The sequence below is a fragment of the Leucoraja erinacea genome, chromosome 4 (assembly GCF_028641065.1).
Source record: "Leucoraja erinacea ecotype New England chromosome 4, Leri_hhj_1, whole genome shotgun sequence".
Lineage (NCBI taxonomy): Eukaryota > Metazoa > Chordata > Chondrichthyes > Rajiformes > Rajidae > Leucoraja > Leucoraja erinaceus.
Window position 1 is genome coordinate 61,297,352 of NC_073380.1, and position 20,424 is coordinate 61,317,775.

The 20,424-nt window shown below is 41.9% G+C and overlaps 1 protein-coding gene across 3 annotated transcripts in view; it reads right to left on the minus strand.

Annotated features, from left to right (window-relative positions):
• The window catches only part of arfgef1 (ADP-ribosylation factor guanine nucleotide-exchange factor 1 (brefeldin A-inhibited)), a 166,911-nt gene that overhangs the window by 73,696 nt on the left and 72,791 nt on the right, over window positions 1-20,424 (minus strand). The window contains exons 7-10 of one of the 3 annotated variants that reach the window (XM_055634412.1): window positions 12,082-12,192; window positions 7,602-7,709; window positions 6,434-6,621; window positions 2,758-2,888 (exon numbers count right to left, since the gene is read on the minus strand). In XM_055634412.1, the coding sequence (XP_055490387.1) occupies window positions 2,758-2,888; window positions 6,434-6,621; window positions 7,602-7,709; window positions 12,082-12,192 (538 nt within the window). The remainder of the gene's footprint in view (window positions 1-2,757; window positions 2,889-6,433; window positions 6,622-7,601; window positions 7,710-12,081; window positions 12,193-20,424) is intronic. The other 2 variants (XM_055634413.1, XM_055634414.1) reach the window with 2 other exon arrangements.

Here is a 20,424-nt window from a genome sequence, read left to right on the forward strand (position 1 = left end):
CTTATCTTTGAAAAATCACTATTTTGAATGCCTTTTATAAATTAGATGAAAGTTGAGATTAAGGATTCTCCCAAAACAATTTAATATTGAAAATTACCAATTTATTTACAGTAAATATAATCCAAATATTTTTCAAAAAGATAACTCCTGTGGTTCAATGAATAAACATGATCAGTACCTCTTAAGGTTTTATCCACTATTTTCATGTTATTTCTCTCTTTTTAGTTTCAATGATCACCATGGCAAAGTCAAACACTATAACATCAATTTATGTTTTTAAGAGGGAACTGCAGATGCTGGAGAATCGAAGGTCACACAAAAAAGCTGGAGAAACTCAGCGGGTGCAGCAGCATCCATGGAGCGAAGGAAATAGGCAACGTTTCGGGCCGAAACCCTTCTTCAATTTATGTTTATTGTATCCAAGTATGCGGTTATTATTTGGACACTCTCATGGATCCATTTATCTGGGAACCAGATCTGCTCCTCTTTCCTCAGATGCTACGACTTGCTGAGTGTTTCCAGCATTTTCATACCATTTACATGGGAATAGAATCAAGAATATTGGTTTTGCTGTTGGTTTATTCTGAGGTACTGTGGAAAACTTTGTTTGCGTGCTAACCAGTCAAATCAAGCCATATACAAGTATAATAAGTGGCGCAAAGAGAAAAATACCATAGTGTAAAATATAGTACAATATTATAGTACTACAGTTACAGGAGTAGTGCAATTTTTTTTTTTAAGTGCAAATGTCACATTGAGATTGATTGGGAGATCAGGACTACGCCCTTCACTTATGAGAGGACTGTTCGATAGACTGATAACAACGGTGAAGACGTTGTTCCTGAATGTGGTGGCACATGCTTTTAAGCTAGGGTGGAATACCTGGCCTTATCCTCAAAAACTGCTTGAATCAGTTGGCAGAAGTATTTACAGACATCTTTATCCTCTCTCCAACCCAAAGGGAGAGGATAGAAGATGGTGTATATGCCCCTTGATTATATTGGCTTCTTTCCTGAGGCAGTGTGATGTGTAGATGGAGTCGATGAGAGGGAGTAGGTCGTGGGAGGCTGGTTTGTGTGGTGAACAGGGCTACATCCACAATTGTCTTGCATGTCTTGGGCAGAACTGTTTCCAAACCAAGCTGTGATGCATCCTGATGCTTTCCACAGTGCATCTGTAGTAGTTGGGAATAGTCATTGGAGACATGACAAATTTCCTTGATCTTCTAAGGAAGTGAAGGAGTTGTTGTGCTTTCTTGGCCACGGCTTTAATGTTGTTGGAACAGGACAGATTGTTGGTCATATTTACACCCAGGAATTTAAAGCTCTGAACCATTTCCACTTCTGTATCTTTGATGCTGATTGGGAGAAGTAATCCACCATGCTTCCTGAAGTCAATAACTAGCTCCTTCGCCTTGCTGATAATGCGAGAGAGGTAGTTGGCTTTACACCATCTTATTAAGCTCTTTATCTCCTTCCTGTACTCCATCTCATCGTTTTTCGAGATCTGTCCCATTATTGTATTGTCATCTGCAAACATCGGTGTTGGAGCAGAATTTGGCTGCACCTACATGAGTGTATAGGGAAAACAGTAAGGGGCCGAGCACGCATCCTCACTGTTGAAAATTACCATGGAAGTTGGTTTGTCGCCTACCCTCACTGAATGTGGTCTATGGGTCAGGGAATCGAGGATCCAGTTGGCGAGGGGACTACTAAGTTCTAGGTTCAGGAATTTGGAGAGGAGTTTGGTTGGAATTCTAGTCAATAAATATGAGTCTGACTCGGTTGCCCCTGTTAACCGGATGTTCCAATTATGAGTTTAGGGCCAGGGAGGTGGCGTCTTCTGTGGACATGTTGTGATGGTAGGTGAACTGCAATGGATCTCAGGCTGTCTGGGAGGCAGGAATTAATTTGACCAGTCTCTTGAAGCCCTTCATGATGGTGGATGTCAGAACCACTGACACTACATATAAAATTAGATTTGTTCTGATGAAAAGTCACCAAACTGAGTCAGAGTCCGTCTGAATACAACATGTATTAACCAGCGCCTTCATGTAGGCTGCAGGAGGCGCCCCCGAGACACAAAGATGGTCGGGCGAGGAGAGGAGAGGGATGCTGGTTCGCGGAACTGCTCCAGTACATCGAATGCGCAGGCCAACCGGACTTCGAACTTTGAATAATGGTACCAAAAATGGTGCCGCCCGCATGTGTAATATATGCAACATGAATTTCACTGTGCAATTGCATGTGTGACAAATAAAGCACTGTTGAGAGAGGAGGTATACGGAGATGTGTTATATGTACTGCGGTTGCAGGGAAAGGTACCTGGGGGGGGAGGCGGGTTGGCATGTGTGAACCAAGGTATTGCGGAGAGAGTGTTCGCCACAGAAAGCAGAAAAGAGTGATAAGAATATGTGACTGATGGCGGGATCATGTTGAAGATGATGGGAATATGATGGGAATGTCAGAGAACAATCTGTTGGATGCAGAGGCTGGTGGTGAAAGGTGAGGAGCAGGAGAATATCCTTGTTCTGGGGGGGGGGGGGGGGGGGGGGGGGGGGGGGGGGGGGGGGAGTGAAAAGAGACACAGGCGAGGGCTCCATTCACAACAGCAGCGGGTAACCATGTTTACTGAAGAAAGAGCACCTCAAATGTCCTAAAGTGGAAAGCCACAGATGTACAATTCAAATGGTAAAAATGAATTGAAAATGTATTTCAAATTTGCAATTCAATAATAAGTTAATCATTGTACACTTACTTTGGATCAGGCGGACCATCAGAAAGCGGTTTCATGGATAGTTTACATAATGATCTAAAGACCAGAAAAGCATCCTTCTGTAGAATATGAGAGAACTTAGCACTAGGACCGCCTGGGGTGTTTCCACATTCCTACAAATAAAGCAAAATCAGTATAGTGTTGAACCATTTGTTGAACAAGACCTTTCTGCTCTTGAGAGAAGATGGGGAAAACATAACCTTCAGATATTCCATCTGTCATTTAAATGAATTACATGATTTACTTCCAAAAGATATTACTATTGTACATTTATCATGTAAATATTGTGACCTAACAAAATGGAGGTATTTGTCTGGACGTGTGTTTCATTGGAATATTTCCTTTTTTGCGATTAAGATAATAACAAATTAAGAAGCACTAATTTTCATTTGATATGGGTCAAGCACATGTATCTATTCATTCACGGGCTTATATTTGCATTGATATACAGGTTCACAATCTTTTATCCGAAATTCCGAAAACCAAAAAGCTCCGAGCGAACCGAACATTTTTTACTGCCGGGATCGAGGAGCAAACTCGCGACCTTGCGGCCTCAAGCCGAGCACTCTACCACTGAGCAACCCGTTAAACGTTAAAATCTACGCTAATAATCTTCCATTCCGAAATCCAAAAAATTCCGAAATCCGAAAAGTGTCTGGTCCCAAGGTTTTCGGATAAGAGATTGTGAACCTGTAGTATATAATATGTAAAATTATTAACAATCGAGACTAATTCAATCATTCTTCAGTCTATTTTCTTTGGCAGTGTGATTACCAACGTACCATTTAATGTACCAATGAGACATTCAGTTTGGGAATAAATTTGATAGAATGAAGATAAGTTTGATGCACAAATGAGGAAGAATAAACCAAGAGAGGAATTTCATAGTATAAACAATGGCAGAGACCAGCAGAGTCAATGTTTCCATACATGATCTTTATATCAATCATTATCATTAGAACCAACTGCATATTTTCCATCATATCTGAATTTATTAATAGATTTTGCACCAGTCTTTAAAAAAACTTTACCTCCTCATAAGGAGTGCAGAATTTTGACATCTATTTTCGGAAGTTACAGCATATATCAAACATTATCCAGAAATTATGTTTTCATTGTTCTGCAACGTTATGGAGTCATTGAGCTTTACTGCATGGAAACCCAACTTGAACCTGCCGACCAAGATGTCCCATCTTGGCTAGTCCCATTTTGGTTGGCCAGGTGGGCTGAGGAATGTTAGATGGAATTTAATACAGAGAAATGTGAAGTGTTGCATTTTGGAAAGACTAACATGGCTAGGACCAACACAGTGAATGGTCGGGCACTGGAGTGTCATAGAGCAGAGGGATCTAGTAGTGCAGTTGCATTGTTCATTGAAAGTGGCACTACAGGTTGAAAGGGTGGTCAAAAGACTTTGGGTTTTCATTGGCCATCAGTTTGAGCAGAGGTGTCAAACTCATTTTAACTCATTTTAGGTCATGGGCAAAATGCGACAATGCGCACCAGATCGCGCTGCGCGTGCACAAACACAATCTGATCCGGCACCGTGGACAGCTGCAGCCCGCTCTGGCATCGGGGAAATCATCCCACGGACCCCTTCGCGGGCCACGAGTTTGACACCCCTGAGTTAGAGTATTAAGTATAGACATTGGGAGATCATGTTGCAGTTATATAAGACATTGGTGAGGCTGCATTTAGAGTTTTGTGTTCAGTTCTGGGCATAATGTTATAGAAAAGATGTTGTCAAGCTGGAAAGGGTGTAGAGAAGATTTACGAGGATATTGCCAGGACTTGAGGGTCTGAGCTATAGGGAGGGGTTGGGCAGGCTGGGCCTCTATTCCTTGGAGCTCAGGGGTGAGGGGTGATCATATAGATGTGTACAAAATCATGAGACGAATAGATCGGGTAGATGCAGAGTCTCTTTCCCAGAGTACGGGAATCGAGAACCAGAAGACATAGGTTTAAGGTGGGGGGAAAGATTTAATAAGAACCTGAGGGATAACTTTTTCACACAAAGGGTGGTGGGTGTATGGAACGAGCTGGCGGAGGTAGTTGAGGCATATATCATCATAACGTTTAAGAAACATTTAGACTGTACATGGATAGAACAGGTTTAGATATTGGCCAAACGCAGGCAGGTGAGACTAGTGTAGATGGGACATGTTGGTCTGTGTGCGCGTTGGGCCAAAGGGCCTGCTTCTACACTACATGTCTCCATCACTCTACTAATCAGGAAGACTGTCACAGTAGCACTCCGAGAGGACATACTGGAGGATTTGTCCATTTGGATAGGCATATGGTTAGGCAGGGAATGGTGGGATATGGATTATGTGCAGACAGGTTAGAGTTGATCTTGGTATCATGGAGGAGGAGGAGGAGGAGGAGGAGGAGGAGGAGCCTTCTTGGGGAACGGCTGCTAGCCAGCAGCCATCCGTTTTAATTAGCTTTTTTTAAAGTTTTTAGTGAGTCCTGTTTTTTGTCCGTAGGGGATATGGACTTTTTAATGTGGGGGGTAGGGGTTAATTTTACTTCTAGGTCCCTACCTGGTCGGTGAGGCAGCTTTTTCTCCGGGCTGCCCGTCGACCCGTCCTCGTGGCCTACCAGCGGGCTTGGAGTGCCGTTTCTTGGCAGGGACCGCCCAGCACCTCGGCCTCGGTGGCGGCACAGCGCTGGAACGCTATCGCGGAGCGGGCGATGCCTTGCCTGGGCCGCCGCGCTGGATCGACGCACTGGAGCTCTGGTGAGCTGAGACCGCCGTGTTCAACACCTCCGGGCTGCGGGTCTGCGGAGCGGAGTGGGCGGCGCCGACTTCAACATCGGGAGCCTGGGAGCTCCAAACCGGCGCGGCCTCGTTGGCTTCGGAAGAACGGCCAGGAACATTGGGCCTCCGTAGAGGCAATTGCGGTGGCCTCAATAGGCCTGACTTTGGGGTGAACTTGGGATAGGGACTGGACATTGTGCCTTTCCCCACAGTGGTGTTCATTGTGGGGGGATGATTTTTTGTCTGTAAGGTAATCCTGTTAGTCTTTGACCAAGATGGCTGCCGTGAAGGGAGAGTGGACGCTGGCGCGCTTTAGCTGCCGCTGCTCTCTCTTCACATTGTGTTTTTGATTTTTGTTTTTGGACTGAATTCTGTTTTTAATTTGTGTTTCTGTGATGTCTTTATTATTTATTTTATTCTGATTATATGTTTATATTTCCTGTTAACCTATGTAAGGTGTCCTTGAGATGTCTGAAAGGCGCCCAATAAATAAAATTTATTATTATTATCATGTTCGGCACAGACATTGTGGGTCGAAGGGGCCTGTTCTTGCGCTGTACTGTTCTGTTTTATGTCAGCAACATACTATTAAACAAAAAGAAACCTAACGTAAACATGTGCAGTTATAGTTTATGGCAAATATGAACACAATATGCAAACAACGATAAACTTTCAGATACCCTATCTTTAAAAGTAAATGAAAAACATTTACAGGTATACTCTAAATTTACAACGTACAAATTATTTATGTGCAGCTGAAAAAGGTATTCAGTAAAATTATCCTGTCGGAAATGTAATGCCCAATAACCTCATCCCATGCCAACTGAATAGGTTAATAATAATAATAACATAGGAAAATAATTGTATGAGACAAATCTATTTTTTATTTGCCATCACCTGAGTGTCACTGGATGAAACTGACAATCTGTCATCGGGCAGGGAAGGAGTATATGACATGGAGATTGGAGTCCCTGGAATTCCATTGGAATGAACATTGTCTGCTTCATTGACTGCTGGATTTTCCTCATCTACAACGCCAGTAGTACTTTCAGAACATCCAATTCCACTTGGTTTCTCTTCCAAATCTGGGGGATAATGTCTCAAGTTAAAAACTTCACAAACTTACGCTTTTCAAGTGCACACTATTTTTCAAGGCTTTTCAAGACTGTCACGTGCACACTACTTTTAAGAAAAGAAATGTCAGTAAAATGTTAAAATGTGAGTAGCAAAAATAAATTACAATAGTAAATTATTAAGAATGTATATTTAATTAAAATACATTAAAAATTAACAACTTAAGCACCAAAATAGAAATTTAAAATGATTCTGATTATTGCTGGTGACTAAAAACTAAATTCCAAAAGACAAACAGTTATAATACTTATATTTATATAGCGACTCAAAAATAACAAATAATTATTAAGATGATTTTATTGAAATATTCCCAAATAAAATTTGACACTGAGCCACATAGAGAAAAATTAGAGCAGAAAACTAAAAGCTTGGTTAAAGTAAGAGGTTTTAAGGAGTGCCTTGAAGAAGCAGAGGGCTTCTGGGTTCAGTAGCAAAGGGATGAGCATCAAAGATAGAGCAACAGTGTAGATGATTTAAAAGCTAAAACTGGAGAGAGGCATCTCAGGGTTATTGAGCACGGGATTACATAGACTGGGAAGGGATGAGGCCATGTTCTGAAAAAAAAAACTAGGAATTTGAAAATCAAGTCATTGCTTTACTGGAAGCCATTATGGCTTAGCAAGTACTTGAATTAACAAGATTTGGTGCATATTACAACAACACTGACATCAGTGTTGGCAATGACTACTAGTTTTTGGAGGACATTGTGAGGCAGCCCATCTAAGATTGTTTTTGAATGTGTACGGACAACTAATATGGGTGTGAATAAACTGCAAACCTAATTGGTTAAGTACAGCAACGCCAAGTTTGTGGTTTGATGTCACTGTGCTGCTGCCTATTACTCAAATCTGTGGACGGGTTTCAGGCTCAGATTGTTTTCATTATATTGTTTGAAGTAGGGGTAGGAACAAACTGGCACTGCCTCACCCACCTTCAATTAAACTTTTTACAGGCCAATCACAGCAGCACTGAGGATGGTAGTGGGGAGGTCCAAATCCCACATCGTCCCATCCTCCTAGATGCGTGGTAGGGAGAGATCCTTTAAAAAGGAGGAAGAAAATGGGGTTGGGGTGGAAATCAAAAATAAATAAAACAAAAAATTATTTGGCTAAATACTACTGAAATCCTTTAACTACAATAGAAGAACTCAAAAAGACAGATCTAAGAAAGTCACACATATAAAACAGGTTAAATTAACTTCTAAAATGGGTTACAGTAATGTAAATTTCAGCTCCATAGAAGCTAATTTGGATTGTTATGAAAAATGTAATAGTATTTGCTTCATGATTAGAAAATTAGATGAATAGAAAGGCTTTCAAAATATCTGCTGTAAGCTGCTAAGAGGTTTTTAATTTGATTTTGATATTTTCAACTCTCCATAACTTTTAGAATACAAAAAATCAGCAATAAATTAAGCTTGAGAGTCAATGGGTGCATGCTCTATCTTCCACTGAAATCTATTAGACCAGTTCAGGCAGAATAAGGCCTTTTATTGCAGATTATAAAGCCAGAGTGAGAAAATTGATGGGGAAGGGAGGAGGGTGGGGGGGGGGGGGGGGGGGGGGGGGGGGGGGGGGGGGAGAGGAGGGATGAGTGGAATGGAGAAACAGGTGTCCATTCTAGGACATCCGACATGTCCTCTTTCTTTCGTAAACATGGTTCTCTATCCCCCCCCCTCTTCATAGATGGGTTCCGTATGTGCATCTCCCCTGTGGCCCGTAGTTCTGCTCATGAACCCCCACTCCCCAGACGGAACCTCCCATTGTCCTCACCTTTCACTCCACCAGTCTCCGCATCCAACATATCTCTGAAATTTCCATCACCTCCAACGTGATGCCACCGCTAATCACATCTTCCCATCTGTATCCTTTCCCTTTTTCACAGAGGCTGCTCCCTCCTGGTTCACTTAGTTCACTCATCCATTCATTGTGATCAGCCATGATCACAATGAATGGCGGTGCTGGCTCAAAGGGCCGAATGCCCTCTTCCTGCACCTATTTTCTATGTTTCTATCCCTTCCCAGGCAAACCACCCCGTCCACTGCTACTTTCCCCTGCAAGCGTGTCCCCTGTCCTTTTACCTCCTCCCTCACCTCCATTCAGGAACCCCAGCAGTCCTTCCAAGTGAGTCCGAGGTTGACGTGCTCCTCCTCAACACTCATTTACTGCATCTGGTGTTCCCAATGTGACCTCTTGTACATCAGCAGGACCAAACGTAGACTCGTTGAACATTTGTGCTCGGTCCACTAAGGCCTACTTGAACTCCCAGTTGCTAAACTTTCAACTCACCTTCCCATTCTCACACTGACCTGTCCTGAGCCTCCTCCATTGCCAGAGTGGGACCACAGGCAATTTGGAGGAACTGCACCTTATTTTCTGCCTGGGTAGCTTCCAACCCAATGGTCTGACCACTGAGTAGGAAGAAGAGTCCGGACCCGAAACGCCACCTATTCCTTTCTCCAGAGATGCTGTCTGACCAGCTGAGTTACTCCAGCTTTTTGTGTCTATCTTTGGTATGATCATTGAATTCCCTAATTTTAGGTAACCTCTCAACCCCCCCCTCCCAATTCCCCCTTACTCCCATTCTCTCCCCTGTACTCCACCTGGACTCCCACCTATCTCCTCTCCACCTGCTTCAACTCCCCAATTTCCTCTCTGGCTTAACAATCCACAACTCTTCAAACCTCTCACACCTTCCATCTTTTCTTAATTTTGGCCTTTGTTCCAACCAGCTGCCTATCGAAACTCCCTTCCCTCACCTATGTCGACCTATTACCTGCCATGCAGGTCCTGGTCTCCCCTTTTCCAGCTTTCTTCTCTCTCCCACTGTGACCAGTCTGAAGAAGGGCCTCAACCCAAAACATCAGCTATACAGCTAAGTCTGAAGAAGGGTTTCGGCCCGAAACGTTGCCTATTTCCTTCGCTCCATAGATGCTGCTGCACCCGCTGAGTTTCTCCAGCTTTTCTGTGTAACATCAGCTATACATGTTCTGCAGAGATGCTGCCTGACCTGCTGAGTTATTCCAGCACTTGGTCCTTTTATGTAGTAACCAGCTTTTTGTTTCTACAGATAACGCAACATATTATTAGATTGAAGCACGAGTACTCCTGCACACATCAAAAAATGAAAGCTAAAAAGATATAATAGAAATGACTGGATGATGGAACAAAAGAACCGCTGCATCATAAAATTATTTTAAAAATGTGCCAAATAAAAAATTGAGATAAATTACTATCCTCAAATGCTGTCAGTTGGTTGCAAAGTATTTTTCTTAAAATGATGCACTCAAATTCTGGAGAATTGATATGGGTTTTGTAATCAACTAAATTTAAGATGAATTTAGTTACACTTGCATTAAAAAAAGATGTGGTGTTTTCTCTTAAGATAATTTATTTTTCTTAAAAGAATCTTTACAAATCAAGTCAAGTCAAGTCAAGTTTATTTGTCACATACACATACGAGATGTGCAGTGAAATGAAAGTGGCAATGCTCGCGGACTTTTGTGCAAAAGACAAACAACCAAACAAACTATAAACACAATCATAACACACATATTCTTTTACATAATAAATAATGGAAGGAAAAACGTTCAGTAGAGTTAGTCCCTGGTGAGATAGGCGTTTACAGTCCGAATGGCCTCTGGGAAGAAACTCCTTCTCAACCTCTCCGTTCTCACCGCATGGCAATGGAGGCGTTTGCCTGACCGTAGCAGCTGGAACAGTCCGTTGCAGGGGTGGAAGGGGTCTCTCATGATATTGTTGGCTCTGGAGTTGCACCTCCTGATGTATAGTTCCTGCAGGGGGGCAAGTGAAGTTCCCATAGTGCGTTCGACCGAACGCACTACTCTCTGCAGAGCCTTCTTGTCCTTGGCAGAGCAATTCCCAAACCAGATGGTAATGTTCCCGGACAAGATGCTTTCCACCGCTGCTGCTGCGTAGAAGCACTGGAGGATCCTCGGAGACACTCAGAATTTCCTCAATTGCCTGAGGTGGTAAAGGCGCTGCCTTGCCTTACTCACGAGTGCTGAGGCGTGTGATGCCCATGTCATATCCTCGGAGATGTGGACTCCCAGATATTTAAAACAGTTCACCCTATCCACAGGATCCCCATTTATCCTGAATGGAGTGTACGTCCTCGGATGATGTGCCCTCCTAAAGTCCATGATCAGCTCCTTCGTTTTTTTGATGTTCAAGAGGAGGCTGTTATCCTGCCACCAGAGTGCTAGACCAGCCACCTCCTCCCGGTAGGCCTTCTCATCGTTGTCTGAGATCAGGCCCATCACCACAGTGTCATCAGCAAACTTAATTATTGAGTTGGAGCTGAACCTAGCCACACAGTCATGTGTGTAGAGGGAGTACAATAGGGGGCTGAGGACGCAACCCTGGGGCGATCCTGTGCTCAGGGTGAGGGACTTCGATGTATTCCCTCCCATCTTGACTACCTGGCGCCTGGCGGTGAGAAAGTCCAGGACCCAGGCACACAGGGAGGTGTTGAGCCCCAATTCCATTAGCTTCCCGGCCAGTCTGGTGGGGACTATCGTGTTGAAGGCTGAACTGTAGTCTATGAACAGCATCCTCACGTAGCCCCCCTTCTGGCTGTCCAGATGGGAGAGAGCGGTGTGCAAGACCGCATCGTCCGTGGCCCTTCCAAACAAAATGTGGTTATTTTAATTTAAGTGATACTATAAGCTTCTTGTGGTTCAATGACAAAACACCTCTCGTGTTGGATTACTGAAGCAAAGAGAACAGGTTGTGACAGGTTTAATCTATTGCCTTCAACTTTGCTCATTAGTATTGTTCAAATTAAATGATAAATAGATGTCACTACATTATAATGGAGAGATACTGCTTTTAAAACCAATAGAGGAAGGCTATAAGTAATAATTTCAATATAATTTACATTTAATTTCTATCATGTAAACTGCAAAGTTCTACAAACAATAAAAAAAAGATAAATCATATATGCTGTAAAGTCTTTAAGTATCAGACCCACTGTATTCCAATCTCACCATTATCTAATGGCAGTTCTTAAACTGCAGGATAACTCTACACTCCAACATCACCTGATACACTAGGTCTTAAACAGGCTTATTTCCAGATCAGTAAAACAATTATTGTATTGAATCAATTTTGCCAATTACATTATTGTCAACTGTAACCTGACACCAACCAGAGATCAAAAAGAGTTCATTAAAAATGTTTGAGAAGAATTGTACAAAAGTTTGAAACAAATTAATACAAAACTAATCATTGCCATTAACCTTTTTAACTCTTAATAGGAAAATTGCAACATTTACTGCTAGAAAGAGGGGGTAAAATAGAGATGAAAGCATCAACAAAAAACATTGAAAATGTCATGTACATGTACGACAAAACATAAGAATAAACTAAGAGATGAAATGAATACACTACCTCCAACAGTGGCCACCAATTCTTGTAGAATGTTCTGTACAATTTCATGTACATTATCCTCAAATTCAAGACCCTCCCCATGACTGCTGCCTGTAATCCCTTTTTCAAAACCTTGTACAAGGACAGAACATAAAAATGCTCAGAACAACTCAGCCAGCATTAAATTAAAAGATAAAAGCAAGCATGAATAAAACAAGCTTTGACTTTACTTCAAATCAAGTGAGATGAAGCTTTTAGAATAATCTTGCCAGTTCGAAAGTCGTCTAGTACATGCCTTCAAAAAAGTGATAATATGCCTTCGACAGAAAATTTAAATATTGATTTTCCTACTTGAAATTAGTCAGTTACCGTGGGTCATCAAAACCAACTGTCTGCAGAAGGGTCTCGACCCAAAACGTCACCCATTCCTTCTCTCCAGAAATGCTGCCTGACTCGCTGAGTTACTCCAGCATTTTGTGTCTACCTTTGATTTAAACCAGGATTTGCAGTTCTTTCCTACACAACTGTAACTATGCTGCCTCCTGCTCAATTTATAACAATACATTTTCAAATACTTGCATTAAGATTTTAATTTGTTTCTTTGTTAGACACTAAATTAGTCATTAAGCTAAATAAGTGTGATTTGTATTGAAATAATGTGTGTAATAAGTGGAATAACATAGAACAAGTGTGAACAGGTGATCGGTAGTCAGTGTGAACTCAAGAGGCCATAGGACCTTTTTCGTGCTGCATCTCTACACTGGGCGGCACTGCGGTAGAGTTGCTGCCTTAAGGGCCTGTTCCACTTGGGCGTCATTTGTGCGTAATTTACGCGTCACAACGTATGACACGCGCATCGTGCCGCGCACATGGTGCGCATTCCGTGCGCATGGTGCATGGTCACGTCGGCAGTGACGCGCCGTCGCGCATGGTGCCCCAGGATTTTGGGATGTACAAAATGTTCGCGCGCCATCAGCGTCACGTGCAAATGACGCCCAAGAGGGACAGCCCCTTTACAGCTCCAGAAACCAGAGTTTGATCCTGACTACAGGTGCTTTGTCTGTACTGAGTTTGTACGTTCTCCCCGTGACTTGCGTGGGTTTTCTCCGAGAACTTCGGTTTCCTCCTACACTCCAAAGACGTACAGGTTTGTAGGTTAACTGGCTTGGTGTAGTGTAGGGTAGTGTTAATGTGTGGGGACTGCTGGTCGATGTGGACTCGGTGGGCCGAAGGGCCTGTTTCCATGCTGTTTCTCCAAACTAAACTAAAACAAAAGTGAACCAGTGTATTTACTACTCATTAAATCTGTGCTGCTCAGAGACATTTACTAGGCTGATAAGTGAAACTTAGGACCATCAAGAGACATATCAGCAGATAATCCTCCTTAGAGGCCTTGGAACTTATGTGAATGGGGTGAACGGCGTGACTCTTAAATCAGTTAAACTAGAGTCACACGGTCTAAGACAAAAAGTATGTTAGAATATTTAATTTAAAATCATGCAGAGAGAAAAAAAAAGGAAAGACAAATGGAGGTAAGTGGTTTAAGAATGATGAAAAAAAATTAAGTACTTTCCACGCACTAGTATTCAAAATATGAAGAAATAATTCATTGCATGGATGTTAATTTCAGTTTTCACCGATTGTTTGGAAGTAATTATTATTTTAAAGCCCTTTTTACTGTTGTATTTAGTGGTGAATATCTCAGTATTATAGTCTATAAAAATGTAACGATTAACGCACACAAGTACATGGAGGAACCAGGTGGAAAACAGCTGGACAGCAACTTCCTGATTTCTTTTTTAGTTTGCAGGCTGAAATTACTGCTTAATACATCGATTTTCTAGTTTCCTGGTCATAATCAGCTCATTTTCACTGGACAGCCAATCCCTTCACACCTCTGTCTCACAGTAGGATGTTTGGGTCGCCTTTTACTTCTTCCTTAAACAAAGGCAAAACCAGTCCTGTCTCAGCAGTACCCTTCTTTGTCTGACAAAATTATCTTCTTGCGCAACTTTTTCTTTAACTCTTCTCCTTTCCTTCAAATCAAATGGAGTTGTTACAGTTGCTTGGATACATGGAAGACTCTTTGTTAGTCTTCACCTTTTTAAATTAAATAAATAACTGCATTACTGCTGCTTCCTCACTTTATACAGGTTTTGTAAGTTTCATCACCTTTATATTGCTCTCACTTTCACATGATCTATCTGAAACTCTTTCCTTTCTAAACTTCTTGATGTCCATCTCAGGAGCTAAGATTGTGAATAATCCCACAAATCCAAAGCTGCATTGGTTAAATCTCCAATCCTTGCAATGTACAAATGATTCTCTTTCTCAAAGTTTTCCTGCTGCATTAATTCTCATGACATCTTGGCAGCAATTTTTCTGGAAAAGCCTTTTTATACCTTATCCGTCGTCTATCTTCCACCATCCCCTGTACATCTGCACTCATCTTCTCTCCTCCCAAGAACAAGCATAGAGCTCCACTAATCTGTCAACATTTATTTAAATTTTGCTGCTAGGTCTGGTGAAATATCAATGTGGAAGATTAGTTATGCATCTTGTCTCCTCAGCTGCTGCCAGATTCTCTTTTTATTACCCAAAGTTATTATTTATTTCCTTGGATTAAATCCCTACATTTCTCTCAATATCTTCTGACACAGAATTAATAAAATATCATATGTTCTAATACCAATTATATACTTGTTAAAGATGCAGAAGCTAGCATTACCCAATGATAGCACAGGGAAGTTATAAATTAATAGTTTCTGCAGGATTACATTTACAAGACAAAAAAAACATTTTATCAGTTTGTCTTTTATTCACAGGAGAACCATCGGTAATCCCCTTGTAATACCTGACGTTTCTCAAAGTTGGGAACTGGTAATAAATTAACCCTTAATTTTGCAAGCATCATGCAATTTTTAGAATTTTACATCAAATAAAAATAATAAAAAGTAATGCCATGGAATAGAATTCTTCATTTGTTGTCCCTGAACACCAACTTTTGTGGGTTCTTACATTCTAGCATCTCCTCTTGATCACTAATTGGGGTAGTGAGAGAATTCACCGCTTATGCTTCATGATCTTGTGGTTGAAGGGGCTTTCATAATTATCTTGGATGCTTTGCTCAGAGAAAGCAAAATTAAGACCTTTAGCAGATTACTGAAAATCAAAAATAACAGGAAATGCTCCTAGTACCTGATCGTGTAACTGAATATATTGTACAGTCTGAAGCACAGAACAGAGTGTATAAAGGCTCTATCTCAAAAATGAGGATGCAATTTAAGTAATCTAACACTTCCATTTTTCATTTAATTTCCCTCTATTGGGATGTTAGGGCAGCAAACAAATTTGCAATGGTAGACTTCTATCTTCAAAGTCTAGCTACAGCAAATGACATCCAAAGGAATCTAACTGGCTTCAAACAGAAACTCTAAATGTTGACAAGAAATTGTCATTGCACAATTACCATTTTCTGATGCAAGCATAATTCAGAAAGAATATTAGGAATATTGGGAACATTGCCACAAAAGACTGTGGAGACCCAGTCAATGCAAACTTTTAAGGCAGAGATGGATAGATTCTTGATTAGTACAGGTGTCGGGATTATGGGGACAAGGCAGGAGAATGGGGTTGAGAGGGAAAGATAGACCCGAGTAGACTTGATGGGCCGAATAACTTAATGCTGCTCCTATAACTTATATAGACGCATTCTCTCATTTGTGTACTAAGTGAAACAATATTAATCTACCACTTGCCCAAGCTGCTCACAAGCATTGAGCACTGAAGAGGAAAATGAGCTAATGGCTTTGTTCACAATCAAAACAAGACCATATTCTTTAAATATGGGGTTTCAAAAGCAATTCTTAAGCGAGTAGAGAAAGTCACAAATCTGGCAAACTTCAATCTAAATAAGACTTGATAAGACTGTTGTTCATTGAAGTACGACATCTCAGTCTGAAGAAGGGTCTTGACCCGAAACGTCACCCATTGCTTCTCTATAGAGATGCTGCCGGTCCCACTGAGTTACTCCAGCATTTTGTGTCTATCTCCAATCGTCTTGGCCCCCCTCTGGGAGTAGGAGTGGGGGCGGATCTGGATCAATAACGGCCGTGAGCCCCAGGCCGAGCTTGGCGATCATTTGCCTGCTTCTGCTGCTGTTGGAGGTGAGACGTTGCGCCGCGCCGCGCCAGGGTATTGGGCCTGTCCCACTTTGGCCGTCAGTTACGTGACAGGCCAGTGGCGAGAGAAGATTTCATGCAGGACGAAGTCCACACTCCTCCACGCCACGCTCCTCCACACTACTCCATGCACCCGTCCCGCGCTACCCACGCGTTACCCACACGCTAGCAGGTCGCGCGAATGACGGAAAAGTGGGACAGGCCCTTAAGATTCCCTGTCACTGGGAACCTTCAACTATCATAACAATGGGAATCCAACCCAGGAAAATCCCTTAGCAAAGGGAATTCAACCGAGGAAGATCCCTTTTAATTATTTCTTGAACGCACTATCCTCAGGCCTTCGACACCAACCCTTATTCTGCACAACACTTTCATTTCACAATCTTCATGACCCCTCCCCCAGAACTCAATCGCAGCCGTACTCAATATGACTAAGGCTACTTTCTCGGACTAACTCATAGAAGTGTTGATCTCTGGGCATAAATCCTGCACAGCCTCCAGTTTGTTGGTCACTATTTTTGAATCCCAAACTCCCTCCCTCTCTCACTACAATGAGCAGGTCTCACAAATTCACTGCTCAAGACCCAATTTTGCTTGCCCTCTCTACCCTCTGCCCTCTCAACCTGTACCCAACCCTAGATCCACCAACTACATGCAGCCCTGCTCTTCTTACATAGCATTCACCACCATTTACATGTTACATAGAATTCATAGAACATAAATCAGTTCCAAATTAATTCTTAACAAATTGTGTGTCAGGCAACAATGAATTTTGCTGCAGCAGACCCAAAATCAAAAGGGTCAGAACCAAGCCGTGCAATCTTTTAGTTGACCACTAAAGGTACAAGCAACTTTATTGGCTGCTGTTATACATTTTGACTCGGAAAACAAGAGATATGTACTATGTTATTTGAAATCACAAACAAGTTGCAGCATAATTAATGTCTGCCCTAGCTGACCTAGGAACAATTGCAGTTCCAGAGAACAGACTTGGGGCCTAAAAGGGAGTGGGCAAAGCTTGAACTACTCTTTGGAAATTGAGAACGGCAAGTGACTGAAATGTCGGTGGGCGAGCCTTTTGGGACAAGCGCAGTTCTGTTTGTTTAAAATAGTTGTGAATAAGGATAGGACAAGCCCACAAGTTAAAAGTTCTGAATTGGAGCAAAGCCAACTTGGATGGTACTAGACGGAAACTTGCTGAAATTGGACGTCCGGAAAGTGGGATGCTTTTATAAGAGTAATATTGAGGGTTTAAGGCATGCATGTTCCTATTAGAATGAGCGGCAAGAGAGCTGGGAGTAAGGAAGCTTGGATGATGAGCGAAATGGAAGCTTTAGTCAAGAAAAAGGAGGCATGGCCAGGTATAGGCAGCTGGGATGAAGTGTAGCCCAGCAGGAGTTTTGGGGACTGAGGAGCATTCTTCAGATGGAAATCAGGAAGGAAAAAAGGGGCAGGAGATAATGCAAAGAGATTTTATGTACATTAGGGAAAGGGAATAACTAGAGTGGCAAATAGAGTTCTTCAGAAAACAAAGCAGTTGTCTATGCTTAGAGCCGCAGAAGATGGGCAAGGTCTTCAATGAGTGTTTTTACTGTGGAGAAAAGCATGAAAGCTTGGAAATTTGGACAGTTAATGGAGATGTCGAGGGCAAACCGTAATAGTCAGAGGTAGTGCAGGATGTCCTGAAGTGTATGAAAATAGATAAATATCCGAGGACCTTATGGGAAGCTAGAGAAGAAATTGCAGGAGCCTTGGCTGAGAGGTATAAATCATTGTTAAACACAGATGAGGTGCCTGATGACTGAAAGGTGGCTAACATTACGCGTCTATTTAACAAGGGCTTCAAGAAAAAGCCCGAGAACTGTAGACCAGCGAGCCTAACATCTGCTGTAGACAGGTTATTAGAGAGGATTCTGAGGCATATGATATACATGCTTGGATCGGCAGGGGTTGATTAGGGATAGTCAGTGTGGTTTTGTACATGGGTGACTGTGTCTTATGAATTTGATTTGCGTTTTTTGAAGAAGTCACTAAAAAGGTTGATAAGGGCAAGGCTGTAAACATTGTCTATATGAACTTCAGCAAGGCATTTGATAAGTTTCTGCATGGTTGGCTGCTCTGGAATGTTAGATTACATGGGAGCCAGGGAGAGCTTTGCTGACTGGATAGTGAATTGGCTTCATGGAAAGAAGCAGAGGGTGGTGGTGGAAGGTTGCTTTACGCACTGGACGCCTGGGGCTAATGGTGTGTCTCAGGGATCAGTGCTGAGCTCATTGATGTTTGTGCGTTTATATCAATGATTTGAATGAGAAGGTTCAAGGCACGATTAGTAAATTTGCAGCTGACAATAAAGTAGGAGGTATCATAGGCAGTGGAGATGGTTATCAAAAATTACAGCAGGAACTTGATTTGTTGGGCAGGTGGGCTGAGGAATATCTAATGGATCTTAATGGAGATAAGTATAAGGTATTACATTTTGGAAAATCAAACCAAGGACCTTCAAAGTGAATGGTTGGACCTTGGGTAGTCTTGTACAGCAGAGGAATCTAGGAGTACAGGTACATAGCTCCCTTAAAGCACCGTCACAGGTAGATAGGGTGATCAAGAGAGTTTATGGTGCATTGGTCCTCAGTCAGGGTATTGAGAATAGAAGTTAGGATGTTATGCTCACCTTTGGTCATCCTGCCACAGTAAGATGTCATTATGCTTGAAATGGTCTTTTACACAGTGTAGAGGGAACAAGTGCCAGATAACATAGGTTCAAGGTGAGGGGGGGCAAGATTAAATAGATACCTGAGTGGCAACTTCTTCACTCAAAAGGATGGTGGGTATATTGAAGGAACTGCCAGGGGAGGTAGTTGAGGAAGGTATTATAATCATTTAAAATACACTTGGGCAGGTACATGGATAGGAAAAGTTTAGAGAGAATGACCCAAAGGCAGGCAAATGGGACTAGCTAAGATGGGGCATCCTGGTCGGCATGGATGAGTTGGGCTGAAGGGTCTGAATCTGATCTGCATGACTCTGACTTTCTCTGCAAATTTCTCTGTGATGGGTAGAAAGGAAACAAACATATGAAGATGTGGTTAACAAAAGCACTTACACAGTTCAAAGCCTTTGCTGCAACTAATTGATATCTCATATATTGCTGCATTTTAGGGGTACAACTAAATAATGGCTATTATTTTTTTAATGGTCCCTTTTTACAAGAACAATGACTGAATTATGTCCTTCAAGTCCAATCACTATCTTAATCTCATGGCCTGGGAAGATACGAGAAGCAAACCTAAAGTTGTTAAAATAACTGAGCACTTTGGATAATTTTGCCAAAGATTGTGTTTCTTGATGAAAAAGACTCAACCTACAAATAGAAAGATTACCATTTTGCAGGCACTGAGAATAGAAAATGAAGATGAAGCACTGGGAATGTCTTTGATTAACATTTTGGGGTTTTGGTTTTTGGAAAGAAGGCCGATTTTATCCAACTTTCATCTAGCTGGAGTTTTTCATCGTAATGAATAATGTTAGTGTTCACATCTATAAAGACGGAACAAGCAATTACCTAAGTTTAAGTCATTAACAAGATCACGCCAATCAATCAGTGACAGGTTATGTTAGAAATATCAAATTATTACTGGACTAAGTCAGAGAAATACAGGACCTTTGGGTCACCGACTCAATGCTGACATCAACCATCCTTTTACACTAATCATACATAATCCCATTTTTTATTCTCGCCACATTCTCAACCACTTCCCACATGACCTTGGAACGCGGGAGTAAACCCACACGGTGCTAAGGAAATGTTGGATCAGGATTAAACCCAGGTGACTGGTGTAGAGAGGCAACAGTTCGACTAGTTGCAGCACTGCACTTCTCCAAAGTGCTGGAGAAGGTCCTAAGGCAAGAATGAATTCTTTCAGCTGTATAAATCAAAAGTATAACACAGTTCAACCGGAGAATTGTTAAAATACTTATCCATAATCGTTTAGCCTTGAAACTAATTTTGCATTACACTAATCAGAGCCATGAGGAAGCATTTTATCCAACATTATGCAATCCAGAAGCACCACATCCTATTATTTAGAATGGCAAAAAAATAGATAGAAATACGTATTTAACCGTGTCCATTGGCTTGGATACCAGCAATCTGGTGCTGATATAAGAAGATAAAGTAAACCAG